Source organism: Drosophila mauritiana, chromosome 2R (genome assembly GCF_004382145.1).
Source record: "Drosophila mauritiana strain mau12 chromosome 2R, ASM438214v1, whole genome shotgun sequence".
NCBI lineage: Eukaryota > Metazoa > Arthropoda > Insecta > Diptera > Drosophilidae > Drosophila > Drosophila mauritiana.
Genome location: NC_046668.1, coordinates 8570899 through 8586792, shown reverse-complemented (window position 1 = coordinate 8586792; position 15894 = coordinate 8570899). Strand labels below are relative to the sequence as shown.

The following is a 15894-nucleotide window of genomic DNA, read 5'->3' as shown; positions in this document are numbered from 1 at the left end:
CTGCTAGACTGATTTAGTCGTCGACCGATGACTGTACTTTGGCCCCTCCTTCGTGTCCAATTGTCCGAATTCTCGGAACAGGTGGGAAAAAAGATTGGAAGTTCGGACTTCCCTGCTCTCCTGTGGCTTCCATGACGATGGCGATGCAGATGTTGCCCGGGACAGACGCTCCGGCTGCAACACAACTCCCGGTCCGGATATTATCCAGTTGCATAGCAATTGCCCTGCCCTTTGACGAAATTCCATTCACAATTTTTAATAAAGACCATAGTAAGCAGGAATTGCGCAAATAAAGCTGGGGGTCATATCCTTTGAATCTCTCTTCATTTGAGATTTGAATTGATGTGCTAAGTTTTTCGAATCGAAGTATACTAGGAACGAATATTCATAATTGCAATATTCAATTGATACTGGTTGCAATTGATTCAATTGATGTTTCTTAAACAAGCGGGTAATAGCTACATATATTTTTATTCACTTTTTAGAGTCGAACGAGTATATACAAAATAAATATGATTTTCCTCCGTTTTCTGACTAATATCCATGCAGTATGCGCGATTCCGATTGAGATTAGGTTATGAGTGACTAAGACTGAGTGACTAAGACTAGGTACTACGAACTAATGGATTCACGCTGGCGATGAATCGCATTCACGAGCAGTCGCGGGGACTAAAGCTTAAACTGGTATTCCATCTTCTGACCGGGGATAATCTCTCCAATTTACACCTTGAAGATGCCAAAGTAGCTTCGGTTGTTTCCCTCCCGCAGAACTGCATTGCGATCGTTGTGAATGTCCTTCAGATGGATCCTCTCGTTTCGTTCCAGGTGGATCAGACCACTCGTGTGGCAGGTGTGCACCTTATGTGGCATGTTGGTGGGCACCGTGTTCAAGCACTGCAGGAATGGAGTGTCTCCTTGAAAGACGATAAATCCGTTCTGGTCGTGCGAGTTGTTGTAGCATATCTGGGCGTATACGTAATATAGGCCTGTATTGGTCACCGTCAAGACGCCATCGTGCGTTTGAAAGTGTCCCTGATAAGAGTTTCTCTCGTTATCATTTCCAATGTACATATCTCCATGGTAGCCTGAGAAATTCAAGAAGTAGGTTCATAAGATTGCCTGTAGTACATGTACATATGTATGTACAAGCTTGATGCGGAAGCATCTCCTTACCCATACTTCCTTGGTGACGCCGCCTGCTGCTCAGGTGGAAGTGGGCTGCTGGCCTCGAGTCCTCGGATCTGGCTGAAAGAAGAGATTCACCTGCAAATTAACAGAGGTGCGAATAGAGATTTGGTATTCGATTTTTGCCAATTGTTTCGCTTTTCTACACTACACACCTTTGCGGACTAGGAGGTGGCGATGGCGGGAATGCATCCTGCGACGATGGTGAAGTGGTGCAGGGCTTCAAGTATAAAGAAAATATATACATAAGTATTTTATTACTCAGTTAGCAATCTAACATTAACCTATAGCATATAACCTAATGTTTTTTCTTGCCTGTTTTTTACTTACCTCTCTTTGGAAGTTGCCTCATTGGATGACTTTTCCTGAAGCTCTGTGTGATTTCCCTGAATATTCTGCTCCTCATTGCGAACATCGGCAATCGAGCGAGATTTTCTGTGAAGAGGAAAAGCGAAGACTTAGTACGTTAAATCCATGAAAACTTCATCCGTGCTCACCTCTCATGCTTCTTCTTGTGGGCATTGTAGCTGGTAAAGTCATCGAACACATTGTCATCATTCGAGGCGGATGATGCACTGTCCGTCTCGCCCTCGCCCTCAGCAGTGGTCTCCGATGTGGGCGTGGTGCCGGTGTGCGCATTGCTAAGTTTGTTTAACATATCGGTATAGTCCTCGTAGTCTGCGCCAACATCATCCACAGAGCTGTAGCTATCGTCGTCGTCCTCGCCGTCTGCCATGGAATCCAGACCATCGCCATCGTCGTCGTCCTCCTCGTCCGTGAGGCCATCCACCTTCCTGGGATAGTCGATGAGGGCATTCTCGTACTGCAACGAAGGGATGGGGTCAGCATTTTGGGTCAGAAGACTTGGCCAAGTACGTGACTGCAGCTGGCACAGTCCTGGCACATATCTCGCATCCATTTGGGACGTTCATTTTTAGACACACGCCCGCAGCACAGGCTGTTTCGTCATCATCCTAATTGATGGCGCCTCGCTCAAAAACATAATACTCGTATACATATACTTGTGTGCATACGTACATATATTTAAAAGCGAAGGAAACTCTCAAGAGAATTGGCTCCACAGATGCCCAGCCATCAAAATATAAATAAATCTTAAAATCTTAAAACGATCTCTGGCCATTAGGCCATTTGATGAGATTCGATCAATCGTCACATACAGCCAAAAGCGATCGCTCGCCTTGAACGACTATATCTACTGATAGAGCCTAGTATTTTAGCTGAATTATTGGGGCTTTTGCCTTTTGTCACTTGGGGATTTGTATCTCATAAATTACGTGAACCGGCTGGCGCCTCACATTTGAATTGAGTGCTTCCCTGCGGAAAGAGACATTATAATTCAAATAATCTATCACAATTTCCCATGTGCCTTTGGCCAAGCAGCTAACAAAAAAGAACGAAACAAATAACAGATGAAACAGCTTCGAAATTATATTTTAGCACATAATTCTATAAATATTTTTGTATGTCCCACACAATAACCACATATTACGTCTGGGCATTTTTTTGAGGCATTCTTTTTTCAAAAACAGGCGCATGGCTTACCGACTATGAGATACCTTAAAAGTTTATGCCATCATAAAATGCAAAAAAAAACCTAAACATAATAGATACTCAATAACAAAAGTTCGATATACCCTCATTAAAAACTCAAGTACCGCCCTGAAGGAATAACAATCATTTCCGACTTTGTAAACAATTGGAGAGACCTGTATTTGCCCGGGGCAAATGTTACAGCCCCCCCTGTCCCATCGCCGAGTACAAATATTGATGTTCAAGAGTGATTTACGCAATTGCTCACCTCCTTTTGGAACTCGTCGAACTCGTCCAGATAGTTTATGCCCAAACGCTGTTGGAGATTATCGACGACTCGCTTCAGGCTCTTCAGCTCCTTGTCCAGATGCGATACACGCGTTGTCTGCCAGATCTGCACGATAAGATAATTCAATTGTTACACACTCATTCAGGCTCGTTTCTAATCATCCGCTCATTAGCAGTTGGGCAATCAATTTAACGTAGCCCCAATTAAACATCTATAGCTGGTGCTAAGGCCCGGCACATCATATAACACCCAGTGCCGCGAACTTTTGACACCCGAAAAATATATAAAAACTAACTGAACAAACTGATAGAGGCGAGACGAGAGAGATTTCGTGGGGAAATACGGCGAGGTACGCAGATCGCCACTCAGCCACATAATCTGCTTTAATGGATCATTAACATTCAGGCCGAGCAGACGCCTTATACATGTACATACAGACACTTCTCAAGTTTCGACTGGCAGCCGAAATCGAAAAGAATGGCTCAACTTAAGCCACTGTGCGCGCAGACGGGGAAATATACACATGTACATACATGTAGGTACAGACAACAACTTGTACTGAATTCTTGTATAATTTATGGACCCAAGAAACTTGTTTAAGTTTCCAGTGAACCACTTTCCATTAGAGCTTATCGGCGATCAGTAGATCGATCGTAGCGCCTGCAGTTTGTCACTTTCCCAGAGGCCCCAAATGATGAGGGTCACTTTGTACGGATGTCAGTGAAATTGAATTAAACAACGAAAAATGCTTCATGGCTTAACGGAGATTTATGAGGAAAACCGAACTTGAGGCCCACGTCAGTGGCTGAAGCCAATCATTTACAAGTCAATTGTCAATTGTACGATTTCCGTTCACTTAAGCCAAAGTTGAGTGGGTCATGGAGGAGTCCTGGGTGGGGGGGGGCGGTAAGGAGCTGATTCAAGTCCACAAACTTAATCTTCTGCAATTCAAATCCGGATTTCAGCGAGCACAGTCATTCGCAAAGTTATCAGCGAAAAACATGACACAACAACCCAGTCGAAGATTTATCTGCTACGAATGCATAACAGAACGACTCAGTGGCATTTATTTAAATCGGTTGAACAAAAACAAAAGCAAGAACAGACATGTACCGATAAACATTTCTCTAGCATCTGCATCCGCTTTATTTGGATTAGCTGGATCATTGGGAACCGATTTGGCCTAAAGACGTGTCGGTGATGACATCGCTTGATCAGCCAAGAAACCGCCGTGTTTCCCGCTCTAAATATAGTTTCATGCCAAATTATAGTTAACCTATCTGCGACGGTCACGGATCATAAAGTCTGTTTTCATTTCAATTTATGCATCCGCGGAATTTCGTCTTTAATTTGGCATCAACAAAGACTGTGTGACAAACAGCTTTATAAGCCGAAGCGTGCCAGAGGTTAAATATTCATTTTTAGATTGCGATTTCGGGGGTGTCTATACACATACGTTGTTAAAGTCCAATTTGCATTTAAATTTATTCGCATTTTATTTTGGCGAGCTACTGAAATAAACATTTCCGAAAAATAGGAGTCTGTTCAGAGTCTAGAAGGCGGTTCATGGCTGAATGAAATCTTTTTCTGTTTTTATGCTTTCATTACTTTATTGGTGCAATCTGTTTTCCAGATAAAACTAACAGTCTTTGCGATGGTTTTTTAAGAGATAACTTAACAAAATTATAAATTAAGCTACCAAAATAAAACACGCTGGGAAGAATTCTACAAAAGTCTAGTTTAAGAATCAGTGTAAAACCCTTACACACATTTTTAAACAGTAATTAAACCGGCCATTAATCATGATTGGCCCACTTTGGCGCCCAAAATATCATTGAACAACATAGCCCATAACAACTCATTCCTATCTATATTCTGGGAAAACTCCCACCAATAACTGATATCCCCACACCTTTGGAATTCCGACGAATCATTGATCGCACACAGCAACAAAAACAAAGGCATTCATGTATGTATGGAATGGCCATTTTAATTTGGAAGTGAGTACTTTAATCTTTTTCAAATTAAATTCATTAACTAAATCTATTGAGCACATTTTACGATTTCGTGTGCTAAATAACATTAAAAACATAAAATGCGACAGAAGAGATTGTACGACGCTCAAACACTCTTAAAATATGCTATACTATTTATTTATTTGTAATTATATCATTACTTATTATGCTTTGTGCCATTTTAATTAAACATCTTTAAGCATTATTTGTTATCTTAAGCAGGCAGATAGAAACGCAATGTTATCAATAAATAGCATCTTAATGAAAATTTTGTAGTACCTAAATACAATTTCATCCAGTTCAGCGTCTATTTGGCGTGTTTAGAATCGCGATAACCGATCCAAATGGGCAATAATAACTGATTGGGCTGCACTTGGGTAAATGCTAGTGAATATATCATCCAAGGGAAACTTACCGTTAGTGCGAGAATGGCAACGACCAGCCCCAGACCGATGAACCCCAAAACCAGGGGGATCAGCTGGCGGGTGCGTCGCTGGGCGGTCGCCGTGCTGGTCGCTTTGGCCGGAAAACCATCATCGTTGGCACTCGTTGGCGTTATAAACGGCTTGAGGGTCTCGGCAGTCATAATTGATGAACACTGGGGATCTTAGAGCAAACGGGGCCTCCAGATGCTGATGCTGATGCTGATTCTGTTGATAATGACGACGACGATGATGATGATGACGATCTTGCCCACCCACTCAAGGGCACTCGACAGCTGTTTCCAATCGAGCTTTGTCGCACTTTATATGAACACACTCTATGTATTTAAGATACTATACGAGCACACAGAACAATCTCACAGACAGCATGAGATGATAAGCTGCGACATCTATATAGATAAACCCCGCGGGCTGCTGACGGTGCCCTTTTAAGATTGTATTTTCACTCTTGTTTGCTGCTTGTTTTTCTCTTCCGCAATTGGAAAAAGAAAAGCGCGAAAACAAGTTCCTCGAGATATTTTCTAGTTTTATCAGTTCTTGTTTGTGATAAAGGCACAGCGAAAACCAAAAAAAACACAGGACACACAGTAAACGAGTTGCACTTATGTATTTTTAGTAATTTGCCCGATGGCGAAATTCGATCTTGGTAAGTAGTTAACTGAAACGGATAGCTTTTTTCTTCGCTATCATGCACGCACGCGCTTGCTTGGGATCTGAGATTTTACCGGTTTCTTTTCTCGCTTCAAACGTCCGTTCGCTTCGACGATTCGAAAGAGAATGAATTTGAACTGAGAACGGGAACGTGAGCTGAGCGAAAACGAACCGAGCGGCACTTGATTTCTCACGTTCGAGCAGGCAGGCGAGCAAGAGGTACAATGTGTTGGCACCATCTCCCTCGCTCACGTGGCGAGGATGCGCGGTATACTTAAGGGCGCCTGCGCTGTTTACTTTGTGTAATTAATTTTTGGCAAGGCTCTCCCGGGGTGGTGTTTTGGTGGTACAGTGGGCTCTTGCAAGCAGGAATGAAATTAATTATTATATTTCCACACTTTTACATATGTAGATAAGACTTTTATTTATTATAACAAATTTAACGAAATTCATAAATAGGGTGCGCATAAGAAATATTTGCAAAATTTTTATAATATGATATAAAATGAAATAATAGTACAAATAGCCATTCTGAAGTCTAATTTTGTTAAGAATTTAATAATGTTATCATTATTTCAATATCAAATTGAAATGCTCAAATAACGGACTTTAATAGCATGTATTGAAAGAGAAGAAAATAGTGTATCCAATTTAGAATATTTGATGCCATATTTAAGACCATCTCTTCGTTGTTAGGCAAGACATACTGTACTCGGTTCCGATTCCCCTTGCCCATATGGCGATCATAAGTAGCAAAGCGTGTTTGACTTTTTGCGCAGTGTTTTCCACTGCTTTAATTTCTTTTTATGTGTTTTGTGCACTTAAAACCTCCCCCTGCGATTAATAGGGGTTGCTCGATTGCTTTTTGAAATCGGCACCACTGTAAGCGGCTTGGCTTCGCATCCCCGGGGTTTCGCTTCATTTTCTCTGTGTGGCTGCTTTGTTCGAGCTCCCTTCATGACACTGACATGGGACAGATCCCCGATCTTCGATTCCCGAGCCGCAGCTAATTGAGTTCCGAAAAGCGGCGGATCGTTGACAAACCCATAGATAAGCCAAATGAACTTTTAGCATTTCATTAAAATCGTATTTATTATTACTTAGACCGACGATCTGGGTCTGTCAGCGCCGTGCCTAAGTACGGGTTCTAATTGCGGGTAGCGGGTAGCCATAAACCTAATGCTGATCCGATCCGATCAGCCACCGTCGCGACAACTTGTCTGCCGGACTGGCTGCGGAACAGACGCGTATCGTAAATCCGCCCAAGGGTGTCGGGATTCGGCAAAGATGCAAATGTCGGCGCTGGTCAGCTAATTAGCTTCTAATCGTCTGCGACGGGCAGGTAACCACAGGTAGACCTCAGGCCGAAACAGCGGGGATCGGATGGCATACACTTCCGGTGCACTTCTTAACCCATTAGTCGTTATCTTCTTTCGCAGTGTGCAAGACCACATTTTTATTTATAATTTCCAATATTCGGAAATGGTAAATCAATTATTTCCTATTTTATATATGTACAATGATTTGGAAGAGCTACTAGTATATTTCTTACTTTTTTGTATTACATCATTTGTTTCATACCACATCAGTTCTGGAAAGCTTAATTATGGAACACATCGCAAGAATTGTTTCAATCTAAGCTCTAAGACCTTTTGTTTTTATGCAGTGATGTATGATGATCTTGCAAACATATATCAGCATTGAGCTGGTATGTCGATGAACATACACATGATATTGTAAGATCTAGATATATCACGTGCTTGCACAGAGGGTTAACCCTCAGCCTCACTTAATGGCGCACGGCCAAGAAGCAAGACGATCTCGAGGCGATTTTTCAAAGTCAATGCCGGACAATTGACATGGCTACAGTACAGACACCCAGTCATGCCATTACACATATTCTCCCCCCATTGAGTAAGTAGCGCTTCTCTTGGGCTTTGTTTGGATCGGATCAAAGACTGGGGAGTTCGGACCCATATATTCCGTACTGTGGATTCCTTATGTGCAAGTCGTTTATCGCGCGATCGGCGATGATATTTATTAGACATGCGCCGCAATAGCACCAACGACGCTTGAAATGAATTTCTTTGCAGCAATATCTCGGGGCCTGAGGCCTCAGATCGGTTTACTTCGGATTGATTCGCACACTCATCCATGTACAAACATAGATATGTACATGCGTATGTATATTCGGGTATGAGTCTTTATCTTGCATTGGGGTGATGGAAATTGGTTCCGATTATTAATATACGACAAGCCATTATCTGTTTCAGCAAAGTGTGTTCAATGTCGATGCCAAATGGTGAGCGCTTAATAACAATTCTATCCACTTTATCGCACAATCGCACTTCTTTTATTGCCCATCCTTAACGATAACTAAGTTGAGATTGGGAAAAAGATAAAATCAACTGATATAATAAAATGAAATATGAAGTGAAGAGGTAACATTCAAATTATTTTTATTTGATCATCAAAAATGTAAAATGGGTGTTGTTGCTTGACCAAAATATATATGTAAACTGTAAAGTAAACTGAAAAAAAAACAAAAATAAAGCAAACTGTTCTACAATATTTAGAATACATATGTTTAAATTGAATTGTTATAATTGTAATGTAGATTTTAAATTAAATCGCAAGCCATGTGTTATGTATCAAAAGTAACGTGCATTTAAATGTAATAAAACCGATGATACTAAGGCTTTTAAAACCGTTATTTTAACGGATGCAGTATTTAAATAATCAAATGTTTATTTTGGTAACTATCGAAAACTGAGTGTGTACTTTAACGAACGGCCACACTGTCGCCCGTATTCGTAAGGTGCAGCCCTGGTCACTCTGGGCACGTAGTCAAAATGAGGTTTTTTTCCGGCGTTTTCGTAATTTTATTAATTAAACTTTTCCAAAATGCCAACGCCGGCGAGGTGGAGGTCGTCGGCTGCGGTGGCTTCATCAAGAGCCACGCCGAGATCGACTTTTCCCGGGTGGAGATCAAACTGTAAGTAGAAGTTCCCTTTCTGGGATGACCTGATAAGAATTGTGGCGCATGGTGGCCGCTAATTGAATAATAAATTAACTGGCCCGTATGTGATTAACCTAATTCCATCTCCCTCTGCAGGCTGACCAAGCAGGGATCCCTGAAGGACAAGACGGACTGCTCACCCTCTAACGGATATTACTTCCTGCCGATTTACGACAAGGGCGACTACCTGCTTAGCATTTCTCCGCCACCGGGCTGGAGCTTCGAGCCGGAACAGGTGGAATTGAACTTCGATGGCAAGACCGACGTTTGCAGCCAGGGTCGCGATGTGAACTTTGTGTTCAAGGGCTTTGGCATCACCGGACAGGTGGCCCTCGCCGCCGGCGGCGGTGCCCGTGGCGTAGACGTGGAACTGCGATCTGAACAGGGCGAAGTCCGGCGCACAAAGAGCGATGCGAACGGAGTGTTCTCCTTTACGCCCATTATTCCCGGTAACTACGTGGTCAAGGCATCGCATGCAAGGTGGCACTTCTCCAAGGCGGAGCACAAGGTGGTCGTGGTTAGCGGTAACACCGAGCTGCCGGCGAACTCTTTGGTAGTCTCTGGATTCGATGTGGTTGGTCGCTTTGATTCCAGCTCGCCGCTTCCTGGAAATCTGGGTGTGGCTCTTTACAAGAAGAAAGGAGTAAGTATAGTCCTTTGCTAACACATATTCTGAAAAGAAAGTAGTACACAAAAATTGTTTCATTTATTTTAAGCTGTTGTATACACTTTACATAAATTAAATTAAATTTTTAACTTAACCAATTATTAACGTTTATCCTTGTTCTTTTTTTAGCAATCTTTAGTGCCAAAATGTGAGACATCCTCCCCAGCGCCGGCTAATAGTGTTAATAGCGCCTACGAATCCGCATCCTCCTGCTTCTCCCAGTTGGACAAATCGGGAGAGTATATTTTCAAGAACGTGCCATCTGGAAAGTACCTGTTGCAAGCTATCAACCTAGATTCTAAGTTGAAGCTGCACTTGAGTCCCGAGCGGTTGGAACTAGAAGTGGGCAAGGATACGCTGCAAGTCAAGGACGAATTCAAGATCACAGGCTTCACAGTTTCTGGTCGAGTCCTGACCTCCGACGGAGGGGAACCGCTAAAGTCAGCTGTTGTTAAAGTAAATGGAAAGAAGGTGGCCGAGACTGATGCCCAGGGCTCATATACGTTGGAAAACTTAAAGGCAGGCACGGTCAACATCGAAGTGGAGTCCTCCCAGCTGCAGTTTTCCCCCCTGCAAGTCAAGGCTCAGATCAACACAGCTTCCCTGCCCACCATTGTGCCATCTGCTTATGAGGTGTGCGGAAAAGTAGTGTCCCCGAAATCACACAATGTGGGACTTACCAAGATCGGCTCCACTTTCCACTCGTCGGCTTACACAAACGCGGAGACCGGAAACTGGTGCGCCTTTCTTCCTGTTGGCAAATATACCATTGAAGTCCTGACCACGGATGCTGACAAGGCCGCTGGAGTGCAGTTCTTCCCTGTTCAGCAGCAGACGGAGGTTCGCGATGCACCCGTCAATGGCATAACCTTTTCCCAGCTGCGCGCAAAGATTCGCGGCGAACTGCAGTGTCTGCCTGATGCTACCGCCACCTGCACTTCCGCTGAGGTCACCCTGCAGGCTTTAGATGCCACCGGTCAGCCCACGGAGAACAAATGGAAGGCCAGGGCACATCGTAAGTAATTATTATTAAGTTTAAGCGTACGAATGCTGAAAAATGTAGCCATAAACAATTTAGGTTTAAATTTGATTATCCTGCTCACAAGAAATAATCTGCAGTTGAAAAAAGCTATTTTAAAAGATTAAAAAGTATTCAGCAGAAATGGATATGTGCTAATAATTGTAGTTTCAAAACCATTTTTACATATATTTAAATTAAAAAAGTACATAGAAGTTCACTAGGTAACAATATTAGGTGACACGGATTTCGTTACCAGGTCGCTGATAAGTAATGAGATTACAACAGTAGATAATGTATCTTTGGCGTGATGGTTCTGTTTTAATTAGGATGGTCTTCCGAGTAACCATTTATCATCTAAAATAACCTATCATCAATCTTATGCTTTTGGATCGTAGGTGGCAAATACGTTTTTAAGGATATGCTTCCTGGTCCCTATGAACTTACAATTCCCCAGGGAAATCTCTGCTACGAATCGACCCGTGTGTTCCTGAACGTCGCTTCTGCTGAAGAGGATGCGCCCCCATTTGTACACAAGGGCTACGAGGTGTCCATTATCTCTAGCCATCGGGCACTGGTAAGTCTGACTGTTTAAAGGACTTAATATGTATATTGAATGATGTAAATTTTCCTTTTAAGATGAAATACACTCACGTCACTGGACCTTCTGAGCCAAAGGCACCTACTGAATCGCTGAAGATTGCGTCAGGAGTGAATACATTTTGCGTGAACAAGTATGGTAGCTACGATTTCAAGCTAGAGGGCTGCCACACGTATGATGAGTCGCTACCCAGCAAGTTCATTACTCCAGAACCAGATCAGTTGCAAACACTAATCATTAATGCAGTGGCCCACAAGACTGGCGTTCGAGTTCTGTCCACCGAACCCACTGCTGATTCCATTAAGCTTGTGCTCGAATCTGAATCGCTGGGTCAGGAGGTGATCACACCCGTTGCTGAGTCCCACAAAGTAGATGGCAAGTTCGCCTACCGCTACGACACGTATCTCAAACCGGAACAGGTCCTTCGTATTACACCAGTGAGCGATGTCTTGCTGTTTGCGCCCCAGCAACACGAAATTGTTGGCAGCAGCGATTGTGTAGATATTGCCTTCAACTTTGTGGCTACCAGAGGTTTGATTCTACGCGGAAAGGTTGTTCCTGCCATTAAGGATGCAAAGATCACACTGTCTTTCCCTGATCAGCCTGAGTTGCAGAGCCTGGAAGTACTCACCTCCGTCACCGGAGAATTTAAGTTTGGCCCAATTGAAGAGTCTCTTGCTTTTGACCTTAAGGCCGAAAAGGAGTCGTACGTTTTCAGCGACTACAACCGCCAGACAGCTTCGTTTAGTGCTCACAAACTCTGCGAGATTTCCGTGGTTGTCAAGGATGAGGCTGGTCAGACATTGGGCGGAGTCCTCCTTTCGCTGAGCGGTGGGGAGAGCTATCGCAAGAACCTCGTCACCGGCGATAATGGAGCTATTAACTTCCACTCCCTTTCGCCATCGCAGTACTACCTGCGTCCCATGATGAAGGAGTACAAATTCGAGCCCAACTCAAAAATGATTGACATTAAGGATGGCGAGACTGTGTCTGTTACCCTTGTGTAAGTACAATTTCTGATCATTCCTCAACATACATATAAAGCATTTCCATATTTTTAAAGTGGCAAGCGATTCGCTTACTCAATCTTTGGCACAGTGAGCTCCCTAAACGGTGATCCATTCGCCGGCGTTAATGTTCAGGCCACAGCCGATAACTTTTGTCCCCAGCAGCCGGAGGAGGCCACCAGCGAGGCGAATGGACAGTATCGCATCCGAGGTCTGCAACCTGGCTGTAGCTACTCCGTGCGCGTCGTCCCCGACAAGGAGATCGTGGAGCGATCTATTCCTGCCCAGCACACGGTTAAGGTGGCCAGCGAGGATGTGCGTGACATAAACCTGGTGGCTATTAGTCCCTTGAAGATCGTGGACATCACTGGCAGGGTGACGGCCACACTCAATGAACACTACAAGACGCTGCGCATTGTGATGTACCGCAAAGGAAACTCGGATTCTCCTGTATTCTCGCAGCGTGTGGGCACCCCGGTGAATCCTAAAGCAAGACTGAACCCAGGCATCACCGTCTTCTTCCCTCGCATTCCTTTGGACGGCAAGAGCTACGTGGTAGAACTGCAGTCCACCCTCTCTGATAAAACATATACCTACAAGCTGCCATCGACTACGTTTGTGGCTGACAGGGGTTCCGTGTTCGTTGAGCTGGAGTTCAAGCCAGAGGTGCGCGCCGCCGAAGCTGATCTCAACCAGAATTCGATTTCGGCTCTGGTGCTCATCGCCTTGGTGGCCATTGCCTTCTTTAAGCAGGATCTGGCCACCAGTTTCCTCAGCTTCGTGTGGAGCAAGCTTAACGATGTCGCCGCCGATCTCGCCCAGCGACAGAAAAGCAAGACGCAGGTGCGCAAGAACGAGCCAATCAACCAGCGCGAGATTGAACAGATGGCTGACCAGATAAATGCCATCAAGAAGAAAAAGACCAAGAAGATTTAGTTCCGACTGATAGTCGCATTAGTTGTTCAATTTAGTCACATTTCGAGGTATTCGCGGTAGGTATTCATCTGGTTTTTGTTTCTGTGAGATTTTGTTTAACCCTGTTGTAACTTAAACTTTTTAATTTGGAATGCATTTAAGAAAACGTTGTAATTTTTCACTTTCCATACATAGATTGAGGCAAGTTTATTTGTGTTCGTTATCCACTCTTATAGCTAAAATAAATAAATACAATTAAATAGATTAATTAGACAAGGTTGTTCTACTGCATCAGGATGTGCTCGGCAATGGAGCTGAGCTTGCGATTCTTGTGTTTGGCTCGTCGCCTTTCGGCTTGGAGGTTGATCTCATTCTGGGAATCCTCAGCGGCAGATTCCTCGGTGGCTGCCTGCTCCTCCTGTTGCTGTTCAGCCTCCTGGTGTGCCTCCGACTCCGGATTTTCCTCGGCGTTATCGTTCTCCACGAAAATGCACTCGGGATTAACGGCAGCACACTCGCCAAAGCTGGTGGCCCTGGCCATAGGATTCCTGGCATTGGTGTACTTCTCAAAGAATCCGCGACCCACAATGCGGAAGGCCATGCTGGTCAGCGGATTTAACTTGGATCTGAACTCCATTTCACAGACGAATCGGCGTCGGCACGCCTTCGAGTCCAGGCCCAAAAAGGCGAACATAAAATCGGCAATCCTAAAGATGAATTCGAAAATGTTACCTTATCTAGTGAATAACAAATATTTTGTACTTACTGCTCTTCGGCGGGCATTTGGCGAGCCACGCTCTCTGAAATTTCCTCATCCACAATCTCCACGTGCTCTTCCTCCTGCTCATCCTGGATCAAATGGGCGTTATCTGCAGCGCTACGCCGTCCGCGACGGCGTGTATCTACGGGACCAGATGGGCCACTTGGTCCAGAGGGAGATTCGCTATGGTAGTCGCCATGCACATCGGAGACAATGTCCGATCCTGCATAGCTGCTGTATCCGGAATAGGGCTCGAAACTGGCGCCGGAGTCAAAAGATGAAGGAGCATCATAGTGCTCCGAGTGATCGTGGTCCAGAGAGTAGGGAATGTGATCGTGATGGGAGAAAGACGAAGGACTAAAAAAAAATGGAATTATTAATAAGCCGGTAAGGGACGAAGTTTTGAGATCTACTTACGGATGATCCAGGATGATCTCCTGGTTGCACCTGGCATGGGGCCAGAAATAGCGCAGACCCAAGTAAATGGCACTGCCCACAAAGAAGGATACGATCACCACTTTCACCTTGATCCAGTAAGCAATGGCAATGGGCCATAGGTGACGATCTGTGAAGATAATAACAATAATATCGACACGATTAAATAATTTTCCATTGCATCAGATTTGGAAAACTTTCACTGCTCGACTTCTACTTCTACTCTTGAAGAAGGTTTCACGACAATTTATTAACCAATATCTATGCCCAAGATTGAAAGTGAAAAGTGTTAATTGCGAGCAATTCGTGATCGTCCAGTTTGGATGAGGTGCGTCTGGCTTGGGATTTGAACTGTGGGGAAACTTTCGAAAGAAAGTGGGATGGTTAACGCCCATGAGATGTGATTATGTTGATTCCGAACGATCAGAATAATTGTAATACTCGCTCGCTAATTGTTATATAAATTAGGCTTTTTGATAACATCGGTAGTATCTGTGTACTGAAAAGTGTCTGGGTGATTATTGTTAAGTAACTTTTATAAAGCAGTTTCTGTTTAATCTAAGAATTGCAGAGATTGGAATGTTTACACATTTTGGGAGTTTAAAATTTGATATTATGATTAATTATATTTGTTTGCTTTAAATGGCTTGTAAAATGAGGAATTTACACTTTTTTAATGTTCGATATTACTTACACCAGAACATGTGGTGGCGATGGCGGCGAGTACGTCCCTCAAACTCCATTAACTCCCGGCCGAGATTTTCCCAAGTGTCCTCCACTTGGTTATCCAATTGCGCCGGAGCCTCCTCGTTCTTCGTCTTCTCGCAAAACACCAGGGTGAAGTAAACGACAAGGAGCACAGCTGCGTACCAAATGGTGTTCTTGTGCATGATGGTTTAGCGTTGGAGCGGTGTAAAGAGTAAAAGCTGGTATCCCTATGGCTTTGGTTGGTCACTGCAGAACCGAATGATGCAGCTCGAAGCCGGGTAGCCGGCTTATATACCACCGGCTACCGGTGATCCGCTCCAAGCTCAGAGTGATAATTGAAGCGTCGTTGTTGTGGCTTTACGCGCAGATTTTCACACATGCGTATGGCCCGCGATGACGAGTTTAATGCCCAAGACATGCATTTGAAATTTCTTTAAACTAGTGCAATTTCACTTTCATAAATCGTGCCCGCGTTTCTAGCCACTTTTGTCTTTGGTTCAATTAGTATCTATTACGAAATATGGGCCTACATGTACGGTAATCTACAATTGGCGTTTTTCCCAGAACCGTTTTCAAAAGTTATGTAAAACCCCGCCAAATCGAACCGGTTAAAAAAGTTCTAACGGGGGC

General features: G+C 43.9%; 3 protein-coding genes across 4 annotated transcripts; 1 reads left to right on the top strand and 2 right to left on the bottom strand.

The window, feature by feature from the left end:
- Positions 1-435: 435 nt before the first annotated feature.
- On the bottom strand, positions 436-6253 carry LOC117137227 (protein eiger). 2 transcript variants are annotated; one of them, XM_033298584.1, is made up of 7 exons: positions 5456-6253; positions 3005-3130; positions 1683-2008; positions 1516-1620; positions 1341-1405; positions 1174-1263; positions 436-1085 (listed from the first exon to the last, which is right to left on the bottom strand). In XM_033298584.1, exons 1-7 carry the CDS (start codon positions 5624-5626, stop codon positions 721-723), a joined length of 1248 nt encoding a protein of 415 aa, XP_033154475.1. In that variant the 5' UTR covers positions 5627-6253; the 3' UTR covers positions 436-720. The 2 variants fall into 2 exon arrangements, with proteins under 2 accessions (XP_033154475.1, XP_033154476.1); XM_033298585.1 differs by having other exon boundaries at positions 1174-1245.
- Positions 6254-8986: 2733 nt separating this feature from the next.
- Positions 8987-13551, top strand: LOC117136324 (nodal modulator 3). Its single transcript, XM_033297178.1, has 6 exons — positions 8987-9129; positions 9250-9796; positions 9950-10835; positions 11237-11415; positions 11478-12442; positions 12503-13551. The coding sequence occupies exons 1-6, from the start codon at positions 8987-8989 to the stop codon at positions 13380-13382; spliced, it is 3600 nt and encodes a 1199-aa protein (XP_033153069.1). The 3' UTR covers positions 13383-13551.
- Positions 13552-13644: 93 nt separating this feature from the next.
- Positions 13645-15795, bottom strand: LOC117136325. Its single transcript, XM_033297179.1, has 4 exons — positions 15251-15795; positions 14539-14686; positions 14128-14478; positions 13645-14068 (listed from the first exon to the last, which is right to left on the bottom strand). Exons 1-4 carry the CDS (start codon positions 15444-15446, stop codon positions 13645-13647), a joined length of 1119 nt encoding a protein of 372 aa, XP_033153070.1. The 5' UTR covers positions 15447-15795.
- Between the last annotated feature and the right edge of the window lie 99 nt (positions 15796-15894).